This window comes from Dromaius novaehollandiae, chromosome 8 (genome assembly GCF_036370855.1).
Source record: "Dromaius novaehollandiae isolate bDroNov1 chromosome 8, bDroNov1.hap1, whole genome shotgun sequence".
Classification (NCBI taxonomy): domain Eukaryota; kingdom Metazoa; phylum Chordata; class Aves; order Casuariiformes; family Dromaiidae; genus Dromaius; species Dromaius novaehollandiae.
Window position 1 is genome coordinate 8,253,318 of NC_088105.1, and position 26,601 is coordinate 8,279,918.

A 26,601-nucleotide genomic window follows, 5' to 3' on the forward strand; every position below is an offset into this window, starting at 1 on the left:
TAGAGCATATAGAAGGGTCTCTGACTTCCATCAAGCAACTCACACAGAACTTCAGAGCAGAAAGTTTCCATTCAGTTGTTTAGCATCTGCAGCTGCTCTGTCTGCGTGGTAAACAGATCACATCAAAAGCTTCAGGGAATAGAAATTGTCATTCTTTATTTGCAAGGGAGCAGCGAATTGTAGCCTGTTCCCACAGTTTATATGAAAACTGTGTCCCTGGCATCAGATATTCAATAAGTTCTGAGCCAGAGAGCTAGATTTAATTCAGCACAGCCTTATGCCTTTGCATGACTTGCAGGATCATTACTTTGAAATATGCTGTTAGGTTTAAAGAGAATCCTGTTAAGGAATGAAGGATGACACCTATTTATGTGCAGAATTTCAAAGTGGGAGAATGGTGTTTGTTGGTTTTTTTTATCATCGTTGTTATTTAAGATCAGCTGTTCCTTGTTTTGTTTTGTTTTCTGTTTCTCTGATCAGGGAAAAGTGTATCAGTTTCCCCTTTGTTTGGGCTTGCTTGCACTTTCAAGGTCCTTAGTGCAGTGGTGGGGTATTTGTCCTGCAAACCGACAGGGAATGCTTGTTTAACTGAATTGTTTTTTAAATCCTTCCATCGGAATTCTATTTTCTTAATGTTGTTGAACTTGGCTTTTTTACTTTTTGTAAAAAGTTTTTGAAATCCTTAGCTCCTTTGCTGACTTACGCTGGCACTGTTTTAAAGCCCTGAATGTTTATCTCACGTAAGGATCTGTCCCTAAGTTTCCTTCCATTTCTGTTAGGAAAATTTTGCTTTTAGACCTGGTCCTGAAAACAGATGCACATAACTTTGCTCATGTGATTGGGCCCCTGGGGTTGGGTGTTGGGTGTTTGTAGATTTAAAAGCTGATATCAGGATGTCTTAACACTTATTAATAATGCCCAAACCCTGAGGGAATCCAAAGTGCTGTTCGTTCTTCCCATCCCCAGCTGTGTTGATTCTGCTGGGCTTAAAGAAGCCTTATTTATAGTCCTGAACTTAAAGCCCACCAGAAGACAGAAGACTTTCTACCACAGGGTCAGATGAGGTAAATCAGCTTCTGTTCATTCCAGTGGGGTAACCCCTGCTTACATCATGTGGGGGCCTGGCCTGCTGCAGAAGAAGCTGCTGTTTTTGTTAGTGCTATTTTGCTTGTGGCCGCTGGGCAGGAAATGCTGCTGTGTTGCTGCGTCTCCAGTGCCCTGTGTACTTATGCCAGCACGAAGGTTGGAATCTGTTTCTCTCAGAACCTGCTTTTCATTTTTTGCTCTCCTGGGTTGCCTGAGGTGACTCTAACTCTATTTTGCTTTTGCCCTGAAGGCAGCAAGGGAACACGATGGCGCTCTTTGACTACATTAATAGGGACCAGACATAGGTGCAGTCACTGGTTTCTTTTTTTTCTTTGCCAGGTCTTACCCAGAAGAAATTGGACCGAAACATTGGCCAAGCTCTCGATTTACCCATGTCATGAAACTCCGACAGGCTGCCCTTCGTGCTGCACGAGAGAACTGGTCAGACTATGTCTTGGTAGGTTTGAGGGAAATAAATCAAGGTTTGATTTATTAACTCTCCCCAAGCAAAAGCTTCTTAGGTAGTCACTCTGGTACCGCGGCTGTTTCCTCTCCGTCTATAGGAAAAGCTCTCTGTTTGCAGTGAGCTGCCTTGTGTCATTTCTTGGTCTGATGAGCAAGAAAACTTGGAGCTGTGGGTAAACCCCTGAGTTTCTCCACCCTGTTATTGGGTTGGGTTTCTGAAACCCAAGCTGTTGTTGATAAAACTTGAGGGAAATATTCAGCAGATGTGGGAAGATGTGTGCCTTTGGTCACTACAGCAGCAGTTAATGGTGTTGTTCTCATCTTCTCAACAAGATGAGGCTGAGAGGCCTGCTTTTTTAATAGCTCCTCTTGATCCTCTTTGCAGAACAAACCTGTCCTAAATTTTGGGCGACATAATTTTCCCTTACAACTCCCTTGCCCCAGTTTTGGAATAACATTCTGTTGAGTCAGAGGGAAGCTCTCCCTCTTTTCCAGTCTTATAGCTGTGCTGCTGGGGCTGCCACTCCTGGGTTTACCTTTAAGAGGCATTTTTCCTGTGATATCAAAACCCCCAGCTCCGTGGTTTTTGCAAACATCTTGTCTCTGGCCACCTTGTTCCCAAGAAAGCTTATTGTTTTGTCTAATGACGAATTTCTTTTTCCCACTTCCTTCTCTAGTTCATCGATGCAGATAATTTATTGACCAACCCGCAAACCCTGAACCTGATGATAGCAGAAAACAAAACGTTGGTAGCACCAATGCTCGAGTCTCGCTCTCTGTACTCTAACTTCTGGTGTGGCATCACTCCCCAGGCAAGTGACCTTGTGAACAGTGCCAGGCGGCTGCACGAGCTGCATGTTTTCAAAGGCCTTCTTGCCCGTGTCTGTGAAGCGGTGGGTGTGTTTTCTGTTCTGTGGTCTCTCCCAGCTGCTTTTATAGTGTGGTCTGCTCCCATTTCTCAAACAAAGCTGCTCTGTTTCTGAGGCATGTGGAGGTAATATCACGTAGTGATGATAGTGGTGTCACACACTTGCCTAAGCTTGCACCTCTCTCAGAAGTAGGATCCCAAATCTTGTGCAGGTATGTTTGGGAAAGGACCATATGTTTTTAGGGAACCTAGGAATAAGGGACAAGAGAAAATTGCAGTCTGTGAATGTCTGTTTTTCAGGCTTTGTGTTCTAATGGTATGGTTCTAGGTATGAGCAAAGCTGTACGTGTCCTGCATTGGGTGTGCAGGCACATTACTGAAATTTGCTTCCTCATCTAAGATTCTTCACTTGAAAAAGCTGAATCTGGAGGAAGCTGAGCTTGCTTGACTGATGCTGTTCCTAACCAGAAGTCCTGGAAAATGATACAATCCCACTAAATGCATAACAAAATACCAATATACCCACAGTCACACCAGTATTTATTTGAGGTGATTCCATATGCTTGTGTAATCTGAATGGGGTTAAAGCGCTTGGTACGTATTTTTAGACTGGCTTTCTTGTATACTGACACTAATCTGTGAAGAATTTGCTTTTCCTTGTGCAGCTCTCCGCACGTGAACGGGGAATATTGTAGTGGGGTAATGCCCTTTGCATGGAAGAGCATGTGTGTGCGCTGAGGTACTTGTGTAAAGGGTACTGGTGTAAAGGACAGAAGAGCTGAGCTTAGAAAGTAGAATTGCATATTGCCTTTTCAAAGCCCAATACCATGGGAGGTGTAAGACGAAAATGTTGTGCATAGTAGAAATAGCATTGTTTTTAGAGCCAGAGTGATGCTGAACTATCACTTTACAAGCTAATCTACATCATCTTGTCTATAAAAGGATTTTAATATGAGAATCAGTTATATAGAGTGGCAGGTCTATTTCCACAAGTCATTTTTTGCCTTTTTTCACTGTTTTTCTTTGAAATGTCCTTGACTAAGCCCTAGATAGCCTTTCCAAGACCTTCTAGCTGGGACAGGGATTCTAGATAACACTTTTTTCTTCCAGTCCACAGATAAACCTCAGTAAGAGATCAGTAGTTTTTTGATCTGTTCTTTGATCTTCTGCCATCATATACTTTGTTGTCCTTTGGGAGGCAGGATCCTCAGGTATATGTCTCCTAGGATAGCAAGAGTATTTTATTCTCTTGGAAATTCACCCTTTGCTGCCTGTGTTTGGCTTAGAAAGCTTTAGGATTTCCATTTTCCTTCCTTCCCAGATTGTTGTCTTTCCTTCTTCTTAAAGACAAGCTTACTCTACTGCGTACGTAAATGTGTTTAAGCCTGAGCTGCACATACAGCTATGAGCTTCCCTGGGGTGTGCAAATATGAGCACTTTAGAGTGGCTCCACAGTCCCGCCCTTCCCTACACTCTTGCTTTATTCCAGAGAGCTAACCACATTACTAATTGTTCGTTTTGTCATTAATCCTGGAGTGAAACAAGGAGCAAACTCTGCTCCCCCCTTCTTCTGTTTACCTGCTTTAAAATGTCATTGCCCCCAGTATTGCAAAGGGCATAAGTAGGACTGCAGGTGGAGTAAAAATACAACGACTGTACTGAGTCAAAGGTCTTCTGATAGCAGTGATTTCTAGCAGATGCTTAGGGAATAGTACAAAAACACAGCAAACATGTAAGTGAATGATACTTCCCCAAAATATTTTTCCATCCTCCAGCAATCTCCCCTGGGACTTCTTGAGGTAGATCTTTATGTTTAAAGCTCTAAGTGAAGTTTTTTTCATAGAAACTACTATTTGGGCCCTTTTTTGGCACCCACACCATCCTGTGGTGTGAAGTTCCTCAGCTCAGACTAATTACTTCAGTAAAAATAGCAGGAAAATATCTGGAACTTTCCAAGCTCTTTGGAGTTAAATATATAGAAAAGGTGGTAGTGGTGGGTGGGGATTGTTTGCTTGTTTCAATTTTTGTTTTAAAAGGGAGACATTTCAAAAACTTCACAGTGAGGACATTTTTCTTTACGTTTTTAAGCTTAAGTACTGAAACAGCCAGGTTCTCCACTGATGTAAATCAGGATTGCTCCACTGACTGTAGTGGATCACTGCCTGTGTGCACCAGCCTCAGCCCTGGCCCCTCGTGTTGACTTCTCCACTAATAGCTTTCCATCATTACCAGTATTAGCTGAGAAAAGGAAAAGAAACTAGCAGCAAATGCATCTTGCAGACTTATGGGGAAAAGCTGCTCAAATGAAAAAAAAAAAAAGTTCCTGCTTTGTTTTTAGTTTTTCTTTTCCTTTAGTTGCCGGAACTTGCTTCTGAGCTCTCAGTCCCACAGCTTCAAGCTGCTCCCAGCCTTGCTGTCCCTGGGGGTTTGGGGAGGGAATAACAGCTGGAGCACACCCTGAAACACAGCCTCCGGTGCTGAGCAACAACAAGCCAAGCCCAGCTCCAGACTGCCTGACATTTAGATGTCATGCAGCTAACCTTAGGAAAGCATGGCAGCAGTGTTGACAAGTTGGCGTCTTTCTTGATTACATATGATTTATGTACAGCAAAAAGCCCAAAACTCTAGTAGTGAGTGGCTGGAAGAGGAAATCTAGTTTCCAGCATCATTCACCTATGGGTATTCTTGGATGTTTGTTAAAGGTTCAATGTCTTAACCCTTCTGTCAGCTGGAAACCTAAAACGATGTCTTATCTGCTCACTTCTTTTCATTAATGTCAGACTGGCTGTGTTTGAGACATCTAGTCCTCACAATATGTTCAGAAGGTATTTGAAGGGGAGAGGGGGGGATCAACAGATGCACAGACAGACAGATGCACTGTATGATTGCATGCACCACACTTACAGAGAACCAAGGTAAAGTGGTTCTGCAGAGATTAGCTCAGCTATTGTTCCTAGGATACTCATGGAAAATGTAACATTTGTTATTTTGACTTGTTTTAGTGACTCATCATTTCTGTAAAGACCAGAATCTGCTCTAGATTCTCAGGCGTGTTCAGATGTCTAACTGGTGCATTAGGACTTCATATCTGGAGGAATTCAGTGTATTTATTTCCCAGATGGATAACTTTAGATGTATTGCACCTGCAAAACCAGCTGTGAGCCACACAACGTGGGTGATGCATCCACAGTGCTGGAAGGCTAACAAAACTTGTGGTTGCAGTGAAATAAGCTCACTGAAGTGCCTTCCCCAGAGACTCTGTGGAGAGAACTCAGGAGTGGGTATTAAAGCTGCCTGCCCATGGGACGAAACTTCCAGCTAGTCCCTGGGATGGAGGAAGCAGCTACTCTTACACTGTTGATGAAGGCTGGCATGTTGCCTTCACTGCAGTGAAGCAAATGTTTTCTAAAATGATGGTCAGCATTAATTTACTGGTCCTATTCTGAGAGACACTGTGTCCTTCGTGCCTGTTGAACATGGAGGATGTCACGTGTGCTCAGCACCTTCCAGCATCAGACTTGAGAATCTGTGTGCAAAGAAAGGTTTTTCCTGAGCCAGGAGAAAATAGTCCCAGGTTTGAAGCTTTATTGTAAGGGATTTTTGCAGAGGAAAAGCTTGGGTTTCCAAGGGCTGCTAAAAAGAGAGAGGGTCAAGCTGTGACTTCTGGGACAGTGATTGTTTCAAAGCACTTGCTTCAGTCCTTTCCAAACACTTCAAAATTTGAGAACTGGGCACTGACCCTTCTTTGCTGTGGAGGGCTGAGGGCGAGAGCTTTTGCTAGGGAGAGTCTGTGAAATGGAAATCTCTTGTAACAAGCGGCCCGTTCATTGTGTTTGCAGGGCTATTACAAAAGGACCCTGGATTATCCCCTGATTCGGGAATGGAAGAGGACAGGCTGTTTTGCTGTCCCGATGGTTCATTCCACATTCCTCGTCGACCTGAGGAAAGAGGCCTCCACCAAGCTGATGTTCTACCCTCCCCACCAGGACTACACCTGGAGCTTTGACGATATCATTGTCTTTGCCTTCTCCAGTCGCCAAGCAGGTATGTCCATTGCCTTCCCCAGGGAGGATTCACCGGCAGAGACATGCAGGTCTTCGTTTCGAGTGCACAGGGCAAAGGCCATGTGTGGATTTCAGCCCTGAGTTTATATGCTGTTCTCTTTCCTTTTTCTAGTCCCGTCAGGGATAACTAGCAGCAAGCAATAGATTGGCCATGTAGTTTTGAATCGCAGCTAGCTTTAAAGGACTTGGGAACTATTCTTGGGATGGGGGCAGTGTTTCAGAGACAAAATACCTGGCTCTGTTCATCCACCCTTAATTTGTACCAAGACAAGAAAATTGTGAACCCAGGCGAACGCTGTGAGAGTGAAAGGCATTCTGAAGACTGTAGGGAATGCATCTAAAATTGCCACTTCCAGGAGACTCCATTAAGAGGTGGGGGAGGACAAGAAACTCTCTTTAGGTGTGATAGCCCTCATGGAGAACAAAAAGCAAGTTGCTTACATAGCACTGATGAGGCCTTGGTTCACGGTATCTCAGCAGAAAATGTCTGCAAGGTTTTTTTTGAAAGCAAAATCAGTGTAACTTTGAGGTGAATGATGTGAGGTCAGGCTGCATGAGCTGTGCTGAGAGAAAATCTCTGCCAGGCCGGGGTGCGTTAGAGCTGGTGTGCGAGGGGTAAAATCACTGCATGCTTGACATTGCATCGTGTGTGCTTTTGGAGAGCTGGTCAAGCATGACCCTTGGGGCACAGCAGAGGGGAAATGTGTACTGCTTTGTCTGATACTAGGATCGCTGTCTGCTGTGTGGTGGGAGGATTTCAGTTAGACCTGAAATATAAAAGTCAGGGTCTTTTGGGGCTCAGTCACAAACTCAGCATCCTCTTCTCTTGTTGGGAAAAATTGTTTGGGGGTCCTGTGAGTGATGTACAACTTGTGCTATCCATCTCCTTTTTGCAAAAGAGGCAAAGTTAAGGTGGGAAGGAAGAGGGCCAGACAAGCAGAGAGAAACTGAAATGAAGCAGTGTAGCTCGTCACTGGTAGTTGCTTTGGAGAAGAGACAGACTGAGCAGACCATCCTTCCCCTGTTTCCAGACCAGCACAGCAGCCACCAGCTGTTTGCAGTTTTGTTTTTAGTGATCTTTCTGGTTTGAAGCTCCTGGCAACACTGCAAAAGACAGTGTTGTCTTGGCAGGCTAAGCAGGTCTTTTTAAAACTCAACTAAAACGGGGTGAGGGGACATAAAGTGGGGAAGGCAAATCATGGTCAGAGGAGAGGCAGCAAGAGCTGAAATTATAGCCCTTAGGAGGCAGAGGAGTGTAGAGGAGGTGAGATGTGAACTTGCAGGGCCTTTAGAGTCTGAGTGACTTTCAGAGTCAGGACATTGGTATGTTGGCTCCAGACAAGAACAGAAATGGAAGTTGGATAGCACAGCAAGTTCCCTCAAGTCTATTTGCCCTGCTCTCCCAGAAACGTAGCACCCAACAAGTGAGTGCTGTAGCTGCATTGCATTAATTCAAGCTGCTTAAGAAATATTTCAGGGATTCAAATCCATCTTTTTTTCCTTGTATCCTAGCACTCTAGCTCTCTCTGATGCTGATCCATGGCATGAACAGCTTTGTTTCAGCAGTCCAGCCCATCGATCTCAGTTTGCTGACTTGTGTCCTGGGCTTAGTTTTGTCACTCTGGATAAAAGGATGACATACAAGTTCAGAAATGTGAAAAATGGTTGGATTTAGAGGTAAACTTCTCTTTAGAAGACTGACTTACTTCCCTGAAGTCACAACAGTGTTGGCTTTTGTCCAGGCCAAATACCACACTTACCATCTCAGATCAAACCATCAATCTTCAACAGTGAAGCAACTGTGAAATGATGCTCCAGAGAGACTGTCCTGTCTCTGCTCAGAGGACACGGACGCTTTCTTAGTGGGAGGACTGATTTTGAGTGAAACTCGGTGCAAGTGTTTTGCTGAGTGAGGGGCCTAGATACTGAAGTGAGCTTTCTCCTCACTTGCCTTCCGTCTCCCTGAGGAGACATTAGAGGCACAGCTGAGAGCAGAGGAAGGTGTACAAGCCCCTTGCACTTGCAAGGTAGCATTCAGCTCCTGAGCTTCCCATCAACCTGAGACTGAAGACCTAGAGCCAGCCAGCAGTAAGCTCCAGTCACAGGAATGTGGGGGACGTTTGTGTTACCTAAGTATGGCTGTGTGTTTCTGGACTATGGTTGTCAGTCCTGGTCACTGCCTTACAAAGACTGATAATAATACAAGTAGCTATGGTTTTTCTGTCCCTCCTTCTGGCAGTAGTTGTTTTTATTGTAAAAACTGAGAGCTGGAGAGTGAATCTCCTTCCCCACAAAGCTTTACCATTTTAAGGTAGCTTTTATCTCAGAAGGAACAGAAATATTGGCGTGAATCTGCACAGATTAAGTGTGTTTAAGCCAGTGGAAGATAAGAAGAGAGATCAGTGAGCCAGATAAGATTAGTTGATTAGATCAGTGCCAAATCCATTAATGTCAGCAGGTAGTATTTTTTATTCTGTCATTTACCTTAATTACAGCTGACAGCTGAATGTGGTTTGGCAAGTAGTGTAGCCAACAATTTACTTGCAGAACTTAAAATGGCAGAAACACCAGGGTCATTAACACAGACAATTCTGCCCTGCTAAAAATACCAGGGATTAGGGGGACTAATGCACGAAAGCACTGACACGCCAGGTAGTGTCTGCTTTTCATTTATTTTCTGAGAGGAGGGGGGTGGTCGAGAAAAAAGAAAACTTCCAGGTTCTGGAGTTGTTTGTTTTTGTTTTTCAATTGGCACTGTGAGTTTTATGGGTTCTAGCAGCTTTCAGATTGTGACTAATGAACCAAGGACCTTACCAGAGCTCAATGAAAACAAGTTCTCTCCCTTGGCTTCCCTAGAAGTCGTTTCTGAGCCTGTTACATGATGTTACACCAGGCCCGGTGCTGATCCTGTTTTTGTTGATAACAAGAGCAAACTCTTGGCCAGTCCAGCGGCTGCTGATCACAAGTTGCTGGGGCATCCCCAGTGAATGACCTGAGCAGTGAGCTGGTCTCCCCTGGCACAGGGATCTGCTCCGAGAAGAGGCTTTGTGTCTTCTCTTCATGCCATTGCACTCTTCCCTTTTGCACCTTCAGATTCAGCTCCTTGAGCAAACAGTTTGCAAAAGCCTTTGAGCAGAAGGAAGTCGTGTTATCACTTCTACTTGAAAGCATCTTTTCTCATTGCTAGCCTCTCTCTAGGATTTTCCTCTTATCTCCAGGGCACTGTAAAAACAAGTCCTGGAGAGGAAAGGACCCTATCTGGAGGTAGACATAGCACTTCCAGAATGGTTATACGTATTCCTCAAAGCTCTTTGCCAACACAGGTGAAAATATCTTGTGTTCGTTTTCCAGCCTAAGTGAACAGAAGCAGGAAGAAGCTTGACTGCAAAAGTTGGAGTGAATCCCTTGCTAGGCTAGTAACAGAGCCTGTAGCTATATTGATGCCCTGGGCTTTGCGACAACCTCCTGCATGATCCCAGGAGAGCTGGACTGCCCAGGCCCACATTTGGCCAACCACAGGCAGTTGAAAACAGGGCATCAGACTTGCCTCTTCCAACCTGGTAGAGTCATTCCATTTTTTTCCTCACGTGACAGAGAAGGCCTGGCAGGGCTCGGACAAAATCACCTCTAGCCGCGCTGGGTTTGTTTGAATTTTTTCCTCTCTGAGGTTGCCTGTTCTCATAGATGTCTGCACCCCTCTTTGTCTGGCATGCAGGGCCCAGCCTGGGCCTCCTCTGCCCGCGGAGGAATGGGGTATCTGGTAGGACTGCTTCCCTTTCGCCTGAACCGCTTCACCCCTTGCAGGTTCGTAACAAATGCAGCCTTCCTGTGTTGTGAGGGAGAGTGCTGCCCTCTCATGAATGGAAATGCCTGCACCCTTCTCCCTGAGCTCCGAAACCTGCATGTTTCTCCCACCTTTGGGTCCCATTTCCCTCCTCCCTCTGGTTTGGAGGCTGTTGCTGAGCCCTCGGTCTGCGCAGGGAGAGAAGCTTCAGGCCACAGGATCTTTGCTGTCTCTCCTTCAGCACAGCTGCAGATGGAAGCTCTTTTTGCTCCTGTGCCAGCTGTTTCCTTGCTTGAGGCTGGCTCACTCAGAGAGGGAGAAACTATAAGGATCATTCCCTACTTTTGGCTCTGGGTTTGTGGAGGGATCCTGTTAGGTGAGGTGCCAGGTCTGAGCAGTGCAGGTGGGATTTTGGGGAGTGGGGATTTCTGTGGTTCTCTAGTTATCTGCACCAGTCCTTTCGTGTGTGCCAGATGCTGCTTTTGGTAAAGGCTAGTTCTGCCCTCTGCTGTAGGATTGTTTTTATAGCATGAGATTTCAGAAGGTGGAAAGCAAAGGCTGAAAAAGACCCTTTCTCTGGACTAAGAGGTGTGCCTTCCCTAGGAAAAAACTGGTTGCAGTTAGAAAATACCTGCTGTTAGGGACTAAGTAGAAATTGGTTTCATAGGAGAGGCCAGGTGCTGCCAGCTGGATAAAACAGAAAATGGCACTGCGATCTTTTTGAAGTGCTTGCTTGTGAAGCAGTACCTCCTGGGAGCGAGGTCCAAATAAGTCTGATTGTGGCTGCATAACAGCAAAGCAGTAAAATCCCCTGCTAAGAGACCTCACTTCTGTTTTTACTTGATCTCCAGGAATTCAGATGTTCATCTGCAACCGTGAACACTATGGTTTCCTTCCCATGCCTCTGAAATCACACCAGACCCTGCAAGAAGAGACTGAGAACTTTGTGCACACACTAATTGAGGCCATGAGTAAGTACACTGCAGCAGGACACGGCAACTAATGTTCGTAGAGCTCTCTCCTGCCAGCAGCCTAGCTTGTTTCCTGTGGGAGTTCAGGATAATTTACAACCTGATCTGACTGGTGTCACACTGTTCTGATATGCAGGCTTTTTATTTTCCACCACTTTTCTCCCTAAGGGTGTAATCACTTTGAGGACAGATCAACCCCATTCAGAAAGCCCCTCAACTTCTCCAAATGAAATTCAAAAAAGCATCTGTAGTGCGTAAAGGATGCTGCAGAACCTCATGTTGTTTATCATGAGGTCTCTCTTCTGCACATGGCTCCTGGCTTCTGCTTTGCTGTGTTGATGCTTTCTGGTACCTCCACTGCTGCACTAACATCACATCCCAGCTCCCTGTCACTTCAGGTCCAATGACGGAAACGTGAGTGGATATGTTACTTTAATGCAAGATGTGTTCATGAAGGTGATGCTTGGGATCTCTCATCTCTTTCAGTTGATCGTCCTCCCATTGAACCCTCTCAGTATGTCTCTGTTCCCCCGAAGCACCCTGACAAGATGGGATTTGATGAAGTAAGAAACCTCTTTTGCTATTACTGTCTTCCACCACTTAGAGGACCTGGATTCCCCTGCAGCTGAGCTTTGAGTATAGTATCTTTTCATGTAGTTAGCTGTTTCCCAACCGTGCATCATTTGGATTGAAACTTTTTACAGGGAGAAAATAGCCATCCTTATTTGGGGAGAACTTCTGCTGAGCTCAGAGGAGTGGGAGGGGAAGGGCTCAGGGAACACCCTTTCCCCTCTGGCATTTGCTTCTGGGACATGAGGCCAGTCAAATCTGTGAATGCTTAGCACTCTTTCCTGGTACAAGAGCTCTGATTAGAAGTGTTGGTTTGTGTGCAAGGGCGGTGCCCAGCAAAACTTTGGGTTTTTTGTCTGTCCATGGTGTGGATGGTTTAATCCAGCCTGGAGGGGATGGCAGGAGTGAGGTTGTTTAACTTGTGCTGTTCCCCCTAAATCTAACTCTATAGGGCAACTTTGCAGTCCTTCCATTCTGCAACAGGAGCTGAGACAGCCACTGGAGAGGCAGGGCAGCTGGAGGAGCCAGGACCTGAGCTGGGCTGTAGCCTAAGCTGGCTGTGTCCATGTGTGCTGTCTCCTTGCTGTGGCAGCTCTCCCCTCCTCCTGTTTGGTTGCCGTGTTTTTCTCTTATGGCCGTAAGTGAAAATGAAGCAAGGCGGTTGTTGACACTGGTAGTGCTCCAAGACCCTGTAGAAATTCCTCTCTCAAATTTTGCCTCGTGTTGTGGAGAGCAGGCATTGAGAGAAGACTGGAGAGGGATGTGCTGTGCTTTAATGTTTTGCTCACAGCCAGAAACCCCTGTGCGTGCAGCTGCCAGGGTGGCAGTGGCACAGTGACTGAGGGAATTACGGTGACCAGGGAATTTTGCTTTCTTGGCATATTCTGCTGCATCTTTTATATGGCTTGTATAGTAAAGTCTGAACCTGGTTTGGCTATGTGTGTCTGCATCTAGGCTGCACTTTATTTATCCAATTTATTATTTTTGCATTTGTACTGAGCTGAAATTTTATCTGCTTCTTATTGAGATGAGGTTCTGCTCCATGGGCTACAAGGCTGCACTTGTACTTGTCTTTCTGGGACGGATCTCCCTGATTCTTTGCGCTTTACCTGCAAATGAGGGCTTCAGCCCTCTGCCCTGCAGCCAAGGAGTCTGTCTTTTCAAGGCTGGATTGAGCCCTGCCCAAACCTCTCCATTCCGGGCTTTGGCTCTGTACTAGGCTTTTTACTCTGGCAGGGGTAGTAGTAAATTATCAGTGCCTGTAGTAATTACAAAAATGCTCTCTTTACTGTGTCCTTATAGTTAGATGATGGCCCCACTCATAATCCTAAATAACAGGCAGTTGCAGCCCTGTGAAGACACACATGCTGGTCAGCGTCCCTCTGGGACCGGAGATGGAGATGGCCATTTACCCTGTTTGGTAAAAGTCAAAACATCCTAAATCTTTGGAAAATGTGAGCTCGGCTGTAACTGGTTCCCTCTCAGCTTTCTCCATCCTTGAAGAGCAACTTTCCCCCATGAACATCTGTAAAAGAGAGTTGTTAGACCAAGAATAAGCCTGCAACTTTTCAACTCAAAACCAATCCCAGTTTTTTGACAAATTCTAAACAATCTGGAATGAAAATACACCCGGTATTTTAATAAGATCTGCACTTCCTATGGGGCTGCTGGAGAAGAATGGATCAGGACTCCTTTTTCTCCCCTCCCTCCCAGAGCAGACGGCTGATATCTTTTTCTTCAACCCAGATTTTCATGATCAACTTGAAGCGGCGGAAGGACAGGCGGGATCGGATGCTGCGGACTCTCTATGAACAGGAGATTGCAGTCAAGATAGTGGAGGCTGTGGATGGAAAGTGAGTTTCAGCTGGGATTGCTACTGTTTCCCAAGAGTGGGTTGTGCTTAGCTGCACTGTCTCCTAAGACACCCTAACCTTGTTTCTGGTGGGGAAAGGCGGGCTGAGGGAAGAGGTGAATATTGCTTTTATTTTCCCATGTAATGCTCTGTTTGGGGCAGTTCTGTTCCATTTTTTTTCTACTTTTGAAATTACGAGAGATCCATGGGCATTGCAATTCAGGTTAAGATGAAAATCTGGTTAAAATCATACCAGTTTCCATGAAGAGTAACACTTGCACACGGTTAAAAGGGGTCAGCAGTGAAAGCATTTGAGAACAATTATCTCCTGGCAAGATCTGCCATCCAAGTGCTATAATGCTGTTGAGTTACAGCGTTAACCCTGATACAGTCCCTTCTGAAGTGTACCCTACTCTGAGGTGCGTTAAGGCTCTTCTATAATGAGAGGTCAGGGCACAAAAATTTAGGTCTGGGAGTTAGAAACCCAAATACCATCTAACGGTCTTTAGAATTTGGGCACCTGTCAAGACCTCTTAGGAAAAAAATTCTAGGCCAAGCAGCTGACAAGCTGATGGTCCCGCAAGAAGTCATTAGCAGAGTTAACGATATGATTTGTCTGTGTTCATATCATGCTCTGCCTTGTAGGTTTTTCTAATGCAGTGTATTAGAAAGAGAAACAGTCTGCAAGCAGCAGTGGTAGTAGCTGATGTGATTTCTGCTTCAACACTAGTAGTTACAAAGCAGTCAGAATCTCAAGTGACAGAAAGCACGGGTGACCCCATATCACTGGGGTGAACATCTTGGTGGTGTTAAGTGTGCATGGAGGGGAATGATGCTGGAAGGCTGCAGCCTTCTGTAGGTGTTAGTCTTCAGTCATCTCCAGTGTTCAGCTTGATTTAGAAAAGTAGATCAAGAAATTAATTTTTCTCCGGGTTTTTGATCAAAACAAACGCAAGAATTTCTTGAAATATGTGTTTTCTCTGAAAGCCAGCAGCATTTCCCTTTTTGCTTCTGTATTTAACTTGATATTTGCCTTTTCTTTTTTAATGGTGAGGGTTATTCTCTGTTTCTCAGAGCACTGAACACGAGTCAGCTCAAAGCTCTCAGCATTGATATGCTTCCTGGTTACCGGGACCCGTATTCCTCCAGGCCACTAACCAGGGGAGAGATCGGCTGCTTCCTTAGTCACTATTACATCTGGAAGGAGGTAAGGAGTTTGTGGGTGCTCAGGGTTCCTGTGAGAGGGTACTGTGGGCAAATGCATCAAACAGGTAGGTATACAGTCAGTCTTAGGGCAGAGCATCAAATGCAATACAGATTTTCAAAAGTGTTACATGATACTGGTTTCCTCAGTTTATAGGGGATCCACATGCAGGGTTTTTCTTGAATACAGTGTTCAGCTTTTTCTTCTCTGCGTTTGATTTGAAAACAGGTTTGAATAATCTCATCAAAATATTTTGACTGCTTTTGCAAACCATCTGATAGCCTGCTTAGAGCAAGTTTGCTTAGGAAAAAGGTGGGAAGGTTTTGAATAACAAATGGTGTTACAAACTCCTGATTTCGGCCCCCCCCCCCCCGCATCTACATCTGTGATAATGCAAGTTCCAGTGACTACTGATCAGCTTTTTAAAGTCGGCATATTATAAATATTCTTGTTAAGAGCAGGGGCCACCATTACTTGAGCTAAGAGATTTTGGTTGGGTGGTCAAAACCCGTAGTTTCTGTGTTCTTGGTCACCACTGGAGAGTGAAACTTGAGAAGATCTGGGCTGTGCTGGTCAGAGATGGTGGAGTTATACAGCCCTGTGTCAACAGGAGGGATCGTTTCAAGTGAGGTGTGGTGTAGGCAAGGAGTAAGACTTGGTGCTAAAAGAAGCCTGGGTAGTGGCAGTGGTTGCCCAGATGCGACAGTGAGGATTGAAGCCACCCTGTATAGATGCGTAAGGACACAACCTCTGCCTGTGGAGGTTTTAGTTTTAGCTCCTCTCAGCAGAGCAGGGCATTAATACAAACAGCTCAAAGCCAGCAGGAGTGACTTCAGTCATGAGAATTCAGACTAGGCTTTTGGTCTTTAAATTTTTAAGCACCAAAAGGTGCTAACATGGGAACTTGTTCGCAGGTTGCATTGCGCATGTACATGCTTTAAGTAGGCAGGGCCAGACTTCAGACACAATGGATTGTCCTCCTTCCAAGACTCCAGGGATGCTCTTTCTCCCAACAAAGAGGCTTTTCTGGATGGCAGCCTTGGTATCGAAGGCTGCTGCGCACTTCTTGGAGGCAGTGGCTGCCACGGTTATGCTGGATGGCAGCTCACGGTTCTAGATGGTGCAACATCAGATGGAGGGCTTCTCTAGGTGATACAACACCGTATTGCAGATGCTCAGCCCTCAGGGTATTTTCATGCCTGTTCCCACTGACTCTTACCATGTGTCCCAGCTGAGATGTGAATTGGGGAGTGATTCTCCTGCCGTACCATCTGTGTGGTTCAGAAAGCAGTGCCAGGCCAGGGTGACCTCCAGGCTATGCTACAGGCTGGCGAAGGGAGTCCATGTGCTTCTTGGTCAGTGGATCACAAAAGATCAGCTGCAGTTACCAGACGAGATTCCCCAGGGGTTGATTCTCTGCCCACCTAGTTATGGATAATCCACAGTAAGTGGCATTGTGTTGAATGGCCTTGCTGCCCCAGCGGTTTCTGGATGCAGAGAGTGGCCCAGGTGGGCCACTGTTACTACTTTTGAACTCTCTTGTTTCAGGTGGTGAATAGAGAACTGGAGAAGACGCTCGTTATTGAGGACGATGTTCGCTTTGAACACCAGTTTAAAAGGAAGCTCATGAAGCTGATGGATGACATTGAACAAGCCCAGCTAGACTGGGAACTTATGTAAGTAACTGTGGCCACCTGGGAACTCCTGGGCCTGCAGGGGAGTTCAACAGTACCTGTTGTGTCAGGATAGAAATGCAGGGTTAATGTTGGAGTGCAAGGAAAGGTGGCAGAGATGTCTTGGTGGGCTCTGCCTCTCAAGACAAATCTGCCTTTGTCACTGGAATGACCAAGCTGTAAGTGGTACCCACTGGATTTGGGAGGAGAGCTTTTGCGGGGAGCTTTGGTTGATCTTGATAGTGTCCAGAGATGCTTCTGTGACCAAGGAATTGACACAGCCCAGTGCTAAGGCTTGGGCCGTGACATCTTAGCTCCCTTATGAAGTCTTTCGCAGCTATACACCAACCACAGGGTTAAGACATGGGTGTCTCGGAGTGGTGCAGGACGGAAATCTGTGAGCTGGGTCATGGGTTACTTCTTGGATCGCGCCCTTTGCCTTTCCCGTAGTCGAAGCCGTCTTGTCCTAATCACTGCAGATTCGCTTTGGTTCCAATTTCCATGGTCTTTTCACCCTTTCAGCTACATTGGCCGGAAAAGGATGCAGGTGCAGCAACCTGAGAAAGCAGTTCCCAATGTTATGAACCTGGTGGAAGCTGATTACTCGTACTGGACCCTGGGGTATGCGATCTCTTTCCAAGGGGCTCAGAAACTCATCGGAGCTGAGCCTTTCAGCAAGATGCTGCCTGTAGATGAATTTCTGCCAGTCATGTACAACAAGCACCCTGTGTAAGTAGAATGCCTTCTTTGCTTGGGTTGGCACAAGCTAGGTCTTGCCGAATGATCTTCGATCAGATGATGTTGGTGCGTCTCACTTCTGTAGCCCAGCTGCAGGGGCAAACAGAGCTGCTCCTTGGTTGTCTGCAGCAGAGCTCCTGATATAGGTCAAGTGAGGTGACAGGCCTGCTGCTGAGGTTGTCCTGCCTACCCGGTACAGGGCTTGTGAGCTGGTTTTGAGACACTTGGCTATTTCTGGATAACAGAGGCTATGGTTGTATAGGTTGTGTATGGTTGTAAGGCACGTGGTTATGGCTGTATAGGGTCAGACCTGCTTTAGAGCCATCTCCTCACTTAGGTCACATCTCAACCTAGCTGTTTTCTCAGTGGACTGGCTCATAACCCAGAGCAAAACCGGTGGCATAGATGAGCAGTCACTCTGTTACTGATGATTTTTCTCCCCTCTTTAGAGTGAAGTACATGGAGTACTACGAGTCCAGAGACTTGAAAGCCTTTTCAGCAGAACCCTTGCTTGTTTATCCCACCCACTACACAGGGCAGCCAGGCTACCTCAGTGACACAGAGACCTCTACAATCTGGGATAATGAGACTGTGTCAACTGACTGGGACAGAACGCACTCCTGGAAATCCCGGCAGCAGGGCAAGATCCACAGCGATGCCCAGAACAAGGATGCCCTGCCTCCCCAGTCCTCTCTCAATGCACCGTCCTCCAGGGATGAACTATGACTGCCCGCGTCCCCCGGGACTCTGTCAGCAGCTGAACCTGCCTCACCCTTGAGCTTTTCACCCTAGAAGCTTGCAGAGCTGTTCATGTGGTCTCCTTCCCGCTACCTGAAAGGCAAAGCAGGGTGGTTGGACCCGCTTGTGTTGCAGCTAACCAGGTGCTTTTCCAGGACGGGGGAGAGCTGCAGGAGGAAGAAGAAGTGTTCCAGACTGGCAGAAAGAAAGGGGAGAGATCTGAACAAAAGCTCTTGCAAGCTTGTGTTTAAAAAAGACAAAGACAAAAACTGAGTGACGTCTTTCTACAGTTCCTTATGTAGAATACCGTATTTATAAAGATTAATATATAGAGGAACTCTGAGGTGTACAAGTATTGATACCTTTCTGGATAGCTGTCAGTGAGCTGCTGTATAACTGTTACTCACTGTAGGTTTGCAGGGACTTATAATCCCGATTACTGAGAAAAACTGCAGGCAAGCGTTTGGGTTATTTGGTTTTGTTTTTCGAAAGGATACTTGTCAAAATCAAAATGGTTTCCAAAAGTGTTCAATGCACTGGAGCAGCGCTCCTCTCCTTTATCGCAGTGCTGTAGACAACTGTTTCTGGCATCTCCTCCATAAATTTCAAAACCTCCTAGAACCTGTCTAAACAGGTCTGCGGATCCAGAACTGATGTCTTGGCGTATCTAAAATCTTGAAAACTAACAAGAGAAAATGGTGCTCACTGTTTTGTGTTCCCTTCAGACAGTGCAGAGAGGCAGAGTTAGTCTGTGTCTGTCTGGCTTCACCCTGCCTCAAATTATTCCTCAGAAAAAAAAAAAAACAAAAGAGAAAAAACCAAGCCAGTCTTTGCCCAGGCCTGTTTAATTAAGCCACAAAAATCAGGTGTAGGACTTCTAGGGACTTTCATTATTGCAAGTCTGGTTACAAACTGCTTAACATTATTCTTATAGAAGCAAAACAACCTACAGAAACATTAGTGGTGTCAGCTGTACTCGGCAGCCTCAGAACTGTGTGTTTTAGGACGGAAAGGCAACTTGTCTTTTGATACTTTTTCATGTGAGGAGCAAACTTGTCTTTTTTTGGATGAGTTCTGATGTATTTGTTATTGGGTAACATGTCAGCAGAATATGCTGTTTATTTGTTCGAAATGGTTTCCCAGAGGCCAGGCGACCATGGACTACACTGCCTAGGTTTAGCTGCCGCGGATCTCGAGCTGCAGGCTGTTGCGTGGAGGGGAGGATGCCCTCCCGGACTAGCAGCCTAAAGAGACTGTCGCCTGCTGGTGATCTGTACCGTTGGGTATGCGTGGTGGGTTTTTTACACATTTGGTTTTGTTTGTTTTTAATAATTGCTGATCAGTGTTGTGCTTTCTGCTAAAGAAGTCGTGTTATTTTCTGTCAGCGGGTCTGATAATACATAGAACCTGGTGCAAGACAAGCAGCTGCGTGTCCTTTTGTTGGGTGGGAGCAGGTCGCGGTGGGGAAGGCCAGCGCTCTGCCTCTGGCGGCTCAGCCCAGCTGCCGGCTCAGGCTCAGCACTGCTGAGAAGAAAAGGCATTTTTGAAAAAGACGACACGTCCAAGGGCTGGAGCCTGCCTTGCCTCTGGGATGGCAGTGAAGTCCAAACTAAGGAAGCCGAGAGCTTTGTCAGCCCTATCGCCCCACCACAGAGCTGCTGGCTGGGAGTGTGTCTGTTCTGCAGCTGCCGCCTGGAAGCCACGCTGCTCCTGCTCCCAGGAAGGGAGCGGGTGCCCGCGAGACGCGGGGAGCACCGAGAGCAGGCCGGCGTGGGCCCCAGGCACGGCCTGAGGCATTCCTCTTGGCAGACTCTCCCACCTCCCCCCAGTCCGGGCTCACCTTACGAGCAGCAAGCGTGACCCCTGTTTCAAGCGTTGTTGACCGTGGTGATCCCAGAGACATTGGTAAGAAGCTTGACGTGACCTTTGGAAGCAGGAGATTCGGGGCCTGCTGATTGTCCAACATATTGTATTCTTGTTCTTTAATTTTTTATTACTTTATGTAGTTGGGTGTAAAATGTTATGGCAGATGAAAGTCACTGTGAGGCATCACTTGCTGTCACATGTCACAGTGGGAATGAGTACTGTTATGGAATTGTTCTTTCATGTCATGCTTCCCCTGGGCTTGGGGCTGATTTAGCAGCACAGTGTGCAGACATGCTGTTCCTTCAGGTCTTTGGCAGTGCTGTGTAGCGGCTGGTCAGCTGCCGGAGCCGTGGTGGGAAGGGTGCGTCACAAGAGCCACAGCACCAGTGCGGCCTTCCAGCTCCGCTGCCGTGCATGCACATCGGAGTGTCGCAGAGCAGCAGGGATGAACCAGCATGGATGGGTGAGTGCCTTTGGCCTGGTGCAGTTTCTGTAATCTAATACTGTGTTTCTGTAATCAAATATTGTCTCTATGTAAAGACTTATTACGGTTACCCTGTGTTCATACACATCGCCATCCATTGCTTATCGCTTCCACCTTCATGCACGTCTTGTGTTGTGGAAAATCCATCTCTGTGTCCATGAGAGAGGCCCCTCTTCCCCTAACATGGAGCGATTTAGCTGTGTCAGCCTGAGCTGTGTTTCTTCCACTCCCCCTCCTCCTCCGGCCTTCATGATCTCAGTGAAGCAGTTCTCGTACCAGCCTCTCCTTGGCTAAAACCGCCCAGTGCTCCCTGTGGCACTCTCCATTTAGTGGTGAGGGCTAGAGAGAGCAGGGACTGACGTGGTGGCGGTGAGTGCGGCACCCCACTTCCGAACCTGCTCGTGCTCTGGCTGTGCTGGGGCCTGCCCGGCTCGGGGATGTGGTTGGGGGCAGAGCCTTGCAGCTGCCCCTGCCCAGGAGGAGCTCAGCGCCACGCAGCCTCTCGGGGCCAGAGGACAGTTTCATGCCTCTGCTGGGACTTGATCCTGTAGCTCTTAATGAGGAGGAGTTTTGTCTGAGTAAGGCCTGCATGATTGAGCTGTTAATAAAGCCATCACAGTGTTGGCCATGCAAGAAATAAGTTGTGGATTAAAAAAAAAAGGTGTTTGGGTCTCCCCCCTTCCCCCCCCCACTGTAGCTCATTCAAATGTTAAGAAGAAAAAAGTCTCTCTGCATCACCTGTCCAGCTTTTTACGATGGAGCAATTGGGCTTTACAGCAAATCCAGCAGACCTGCCAAGAGACGGAGCGTAAGCCTGGATGAGGCCGGCGCTGACCAACAGGTAAATCTGTTGTACGGATGTGTGAGCCAGGCCTGTCTCATGGGACTTAGCTGGCTAACACGATGTGTCTGAAAATTATGCTGTCAGCTGGGCTGGTTTGGCTGCTCAGGGAGGCTTGTTTTTAATTTCGGTTTGGCTTCCTGAAGTAGAGCAGTAGCAGTTTATTAAAACAACGGTTCCCCCCCCCCCCCCCCGGCCGCCTTCTTTTTATAATTGACTTTGGAAGTGAGGGGTGCAAAGAGTTTGATCTAAGGATAAAAATTTAATAAATGAATGCTTCCATTTCAGAGCAGACAGGCCTCAATAATTAGATCTAGCTGATATGCTATTTTTATCTATCTATCTATCTATCTATCTACACACACACACACACACACACACGCACGCACGCACATGCACATGCACACACACATATGCAATATTCTATCTATTTATATATGGAAGAGTTGGTAGATGGCCAGTGGTTCCACCTGCCATGACAAATGCTGGGTTTTTTTTCCCCTTCTGTGTTTTCAGTTCTTTGGCAGATGTTGCTCAGGCTTTGCCCCACTCAGAATTAACTGTGATTTGGAAAAGTAGGTGCCAGTTAGAAAAACTGATATTTTTTCCGCTTTACAGGTACTTACTTTTCTTGACTTACCTGATGGCCTTCGGAACAGAGTGCAGGAAGGGACTCCAGCTTCGGCCCCTCGCTGAGACCGCCGTTCACCACGTGAGTGCGGGTGCTGCTGCCTACAGGGTGTTTGTACCGCGCGGAGGAGGCAGGTGCTGGCCCCGCGCTCAGCCACCCGCCCGTTAGGCCCTGTGCCGGCGAGCAAGGGTGTCCCTGCCGAATGGCTTGCGGGATTAGCACCCACAACCAAGCGTGGCGGTGCCTTGGAGCGTGTGCATGCGGCTGGAAAAGGGGACTGTGATGGATGGAGGGGAAGAGCACTTTTTGCTGCTTTTGCTTTGTTCGTTTGGTTTGGTTTGGTAGCCAGAGAGGGTCCGACACGTGGTGCGACTCCAGAAGCTGCAGGGTGAGAAAGGCGCAGCCCAAATCCGCCCGTACGCCCAGCTTTTATAGCACCTGGGCAGCCCTGAGGTCCTGCACAGCGTCCACGGCTCCCAAAGAAATGGGGGCCCCCTCAGCGGCCAGATGGGGCGTGGGGTGGGGTGGGGTGGGGTGGGGGGAACAGCTGTCTCGCCGTGAGCAGGGCCTGAGGCAGCATGCTCACACGTGGGCAGTTTACACCACCTACTTGGCAGGGCCGGTGGGGCAAAAACCCCACAGAGACCTGCATCATCTTGAAAGTGAATTTGTTAGCAGAACGTGACAGGTAATTAAGTGGAAGAATTTGCCAGCCAGCTTAATGAGCCAAGGGGGAGGTTGGTTTGTTCATTTTTTTTTTCTGCTTTGCTGCGGTGCATCTGTGCTAAGCTCCAGGGTGTTCCTGTGAATCCCAGGCCCCAGTGGATGAAAACACACCAGCCAGTGCCAATCACGGTGAGTGTGGTGACAGATTAGTGGACTCTAGAAGCAGGTTTGACACAGAATAAGCAGCAAGACAGGTGAAGAAAAAAACAAAACCATCTTGTTCACAAGAAATGTCATGAAGACGGTCTCTAAAAATGATTAACTGCAATAAGACTGTTTATAATCAAATGACTTTGCTTTTGTTTAAGAAAGGAGAAGTGCTATTTATTATAGTATAAATGCAGCAATATGAATTCATATATCACAAATACATTGTAGTTATCCTGAAGGGCTCTCCCCTCCTCCCCAAGTACTTTAACGAACAAAAGGGAGGTGGAGGGGAGATGTTATGTCAAATTCAGAGTGAGTCCTCCTGTAACATGCAAGGCCTCTTCGTGACAAAGGAAACTCCTGCAGTAGTTCAGACAATCCCAGCGTGACTTTTAGCAGTTTTATCCTCCCCAGATGTTAAAGTGAATTGTGAAATGGCAGGTCCTCCGCGGGGCAGGGGAGGGGAGACAAGGGACAAGTGGAAAAGAGAATGTACCAAAGGGGCAAGAAATAGCTACGATGCAAACTTCAAACTTTTGGTACTTTGTGCAGGGGGAAAAAAGCTTAACAGTTGTGAGGCCAGGAAGAACCATAACATGATGGAGGCAAAGGGTGTAGACACTCAAAATGGAAGCTTTTGTGTGTTAACGCACTGAAGAAATCATTCAGTGACCCAAAGGAGACTGCTTTCATGAAGAACAACAAGTTGTAGAATTTGTACATAATCTAAGTTACCCAGTTACACAGGAACTCACTTAAGAAATAGCACAAAATATTCCACAGCAAGTAACATGTTAGTGGGTATGGATGATGCAATGGGATGGTGTTTGCTTTGCCAGCATTTACCTTCAGCCCTCACCAATGAGCGCATTGCATTCCAGCAGCATGTGACCAGACTGCCCGAGGAGGAGCATGATCATCTGCTGCCACTAAACGGGTAACGTAGATGAGACACTGGTTTACGTTGACAGGCCTTCGAGCTACGCTGCTGACGAAACAGACACAGACTCTGTCATCCTAAAAAACTTTGACAAATGAAGAAATGCATTACGGTAATGCTGGCACTATTAACAAACAGTGTAATATTGCTACTGTACGTGATGCTGAAGGGTTAAACAATACTGAAGGAAGAGTATGGTGTAACTAAAGGGTTTAAGAAATGCTGCATTTCAGGTTCTGTGAGCATGAGTTATAGGAGCTGGGAGAAGTTGGGAAACAGTGAAGACACTGAAAGTGATGAACTTGAAGAGAATAACAGCTCAAAATGAAGAACAGGTAAAAACCAAGAGGTAGTAGTAATAAGACCTAAGAGAAGAAAATAGACTAACTTCAGGCAAATGTTTGTGAAAAAGTTTATATTATACTGATTGTATAATGATTACAGGTAAGCAATATGAAAAACCTTTTTGTATATAACCTTTTCTGAGGGTGAGTCATCTTAAAAAAAAATCAAGATTGTCTTCCTTTTAGGTTAATACAGTATTGCACACTGACAGGTTGTGTATCCATACTTTACAAAGGACTGTATAGACATCAATGCATGCTTTCATTGAAATACAAAGAGAACGGAACGTCTACTTTAATCTTGTCCTAACTCAGGGCAGATTTTAAGGCTCAGTTATAAACTCAACATCTTTACCCTCTCACCAAAAGTACACTTTGTGTTTTTAAATTATTCAGAGTACAGAGTGCATGGTGCTATTTGTAAATGGCAATGATAAATTTTAAATAATAATGTAAAACATAGTATGACCCAACGTTGTTTTTGTGTCATGAGTTTATCACTGACTGTTAACATAATCTGAGCCCAGCTTTGAAATTTACTGCTATAGACCTGAAAAAAAAAATGCCCCAGACATGGATAAAATCAGTATTTAAGTTTATTTTAACTAATACTAATGTATCCCAAAGACAGTCTGTTCAGTAAGGGTTGTTTACAATCCATTGTCTCATTTATGGCTTTTTAAAATAAAACCCCTGTGTCCTTTCAAGGAAGCCTGTATTCTGGCAAGAGACATAGAAATATGTTATTTAAAGTTTCACAGAGAACATATGATTAAATTCATTATTCCAGCTGAAAGGATGTACCATGTCTGGAAATTCATTTAATAGATGTATATAAAGAGCAAGGGAGGTGGTTGGAGGTTATGTGTAATAATGCTACAACTATATAAAAAAATCTCTGGTTGTTTTGGGCAATACAGTAAACCTGGCTGTCTCCTCTCAATACCCACTTTTAAAACAAAAGCTAATGTAGTTGCTTCTCATGGAATGAAAATGTGTATTAATGCAGGCAAAAGTTTTGCTCCTGAAGAGTGATTGCACATTACAAAGAGGTACATCAGTCATTTTGGAGTACATGCAAAAGGCATCGACTTCTGTTCAATAGGTTAGCAAAGCATAAGGAAAACCACGATGTAGTGGCATTAAGACAAGAACAAAATCCAGACAAGTAGTGTTTGAGTTTGCCTTGTTCATTAACAAATTGTGACATTCATCCAAAAGCAAGTGCAGTCCATTCTTTTAATGTTCTTTGGAAAAAAATCCAAAATATGCATTTTTCTGGCTTTGAACAAGTGCAAAAAAAATATTGCCAGCTGTGTGAAAGCAATACACACAATTGTAGTTTCTTCTTTTGTCTCCAGAGATGAGTGTTTTGGGGACATACCCACCCTGCTATTTCATGGAAGCAAATGCCTCCTGGAGGCAGCAACTGTTAGTAGCTCACGGCTCGCCCACACCTTCTGCAGACCAGTGCTCTCAGTCAGCTGGAGGCTGGCTGGGACCTTCTCCAGTTTTATAAAAATAAATTTAGATGTTCTGTGTAATACTGGCACAAAGGAAAATGTTTTCTCACAAGAAGAGTTGGCTTAGGCGGTGTTCTTAAGACAACCAGTCCTGTTTTCCCCTGTAAATGGGGCCCTAACCTTCCTAGGCTAATGTGCAAAAGAAGAAATTCCTAGTCCAGACTGTCCCATAAATCCATGTTTGTCTGCCTAGCGCCAGATGCAGGGGAGGAGAGAGACACCTCTGGCTGTAGGTCTAGCAAATGCTTGCTTTGCATTTCAGTCTCAAATATTTTCCAAGCTGAATACTGACACATTCATCTGCGGTGACTCTGTAATACTGGATGGTAGCAAAAGTACTTTTCTCAACCAGTTCACCTGTATGTGGACTTCTCCCCTTCAAAGTGTAATTTTGCTGTGCCTGTTACTCCAGCACCCCCGTTTGGCAGTTCTGGGGAGTGTCAAGCTCGATCGGCTCCTCATTTTCACCTGCCCATCAACTGCAGCTTTTTTCCGCAGGATGAAATCGAAGTTCACCTGGCTGTTCATGGCGTAGAACACATTAGCGCTGTCTGGGATCACTAGCTCTGCAAAAGAGGGAACAGCACAGGAGTTAACCATAAGCGCTTACAGTATTGTATATAGGTGAATTAAAGCAAGGGAAAAGCCAGGAAACTGATAAACAGACTGAGAATACACAGCCAGGCAGGGCTAGCACTAGGCCTGTTGATGTTTGTCATGGATTATATACAGTGGTTTCTTATCCCTTCCTTAGTGAAAAGAAATGCTGTTAGACCTAAAAGATCACTGAGCAGGTTACAAAGATAGACACTAAAAAGCAAAGTCTTGCCTATGTCACAGCTGGCTGTGTAGCCAGGCCTCAGCTTTGCTGTGCATTTATCCAGGACAAGAGCGCAGCCTGTCAATTAATGCCACAGTGTCACTTATTTACTAGATTCTTCAATGCATCTTGCATTGCATCTTGCGAGGTTGTTAAACTTTAGTAACACACAGAAGTCTGTGTTGCATAGCACTGTGCTGGCCCCTTTCCTATTTCTGTTGTGCCTCTAAAGCTAAAGCTGCAGCAGCTGGCAACCATGGGAA

General features: G+C 45.9%; 2 protein-coding genes and 1 long non-coding RNA gene across 7 annotated transcripts in view; 2 read left to right on the forward strand and 1 right to left on the reverse strand.

Annotated features, from left to right (window-relative positions):
- COLGALT2 (collagen beta(1-O)galactosyltransferase 2) overlaps positions 1–19,434 on the forward strand; it is a 57,782-nt gene extending 38,348 nt beyond the window's left edge. The window contains exons 3-12 of the mRNA XM_026101096.2: positions 1,426–1,543; positions 2,229–2,363; positions 6,259–6,463; positions 11,119–11,238; positions 11,725–11,801; positions 13,555–13,661; positions 14,735–14,867; positions 16,413–16,540; positions 17,060–17,266; positions 17,725–19,434. Coding sequence (XP_025956881.2) covers positions 1,426–1,543; positions 2,229–2,363; positions 6,259–6,463; positions 11,119–11,238; positions 11,725–11,801; positions 13,555–13,661; positions 14,735–14,867; positions 16,413–16,540; positions 17,060–17,266; positions 17,725–18,001 — 1,507 coding nt within the window. The 3' untranslated portion in view covers positions 18,002–19,434. The remainder of the gene's footprint in view (positions 1–1,425; positions 1,544–2,228; positions 2,364–6,258; positions 6,464–11,118; positions 11,239–11,724; positions 11,802–13,554; positions 13,662–14,734; positions 14,868–16,412; positions 16,541–17,059; positions 17,267–17,724) is intronic.
- A 2,973-nt stretch (positions 19,435–22,407) lies between these two features.
- Positions 22,408–24,468, forward strand: LOC135328993 (uncharacterized). Its single transcript, XR_010390112.1, has 2 exons — positions 22,408–22,690; positions 23,593–24,468. It is a non-coding gene; the product is annotated as an uncharacterized LOC135328993 (long non-coding RNA).
- A 105-nt stretch (positions 24,469–24,573) lies between these two features.
- RGL1 (ral guanine nucleotide dissociation stimulator like 1) overlaps positions 24,574–26,601 on the reverse strand; it is a 90,334-nt gene continuing 88,306 nt past the window's right edge. For all 5 annotated transcript variants that reach the window (XM_026101014.2, XM_064515575.1, XM_064515576.1 and 2 more), the window contains one exon: positions 24,574–26,084. In XM_026101014.2, the coding sequence (XP_025956799.1) occupies positions 25,897–26,084 (188 nt within the window). In that variant the 3' untranslated portion in view covers positions 24,574–25,896. The remainder of the gene's footprint in view (positions 26,085–26,601) is intronic.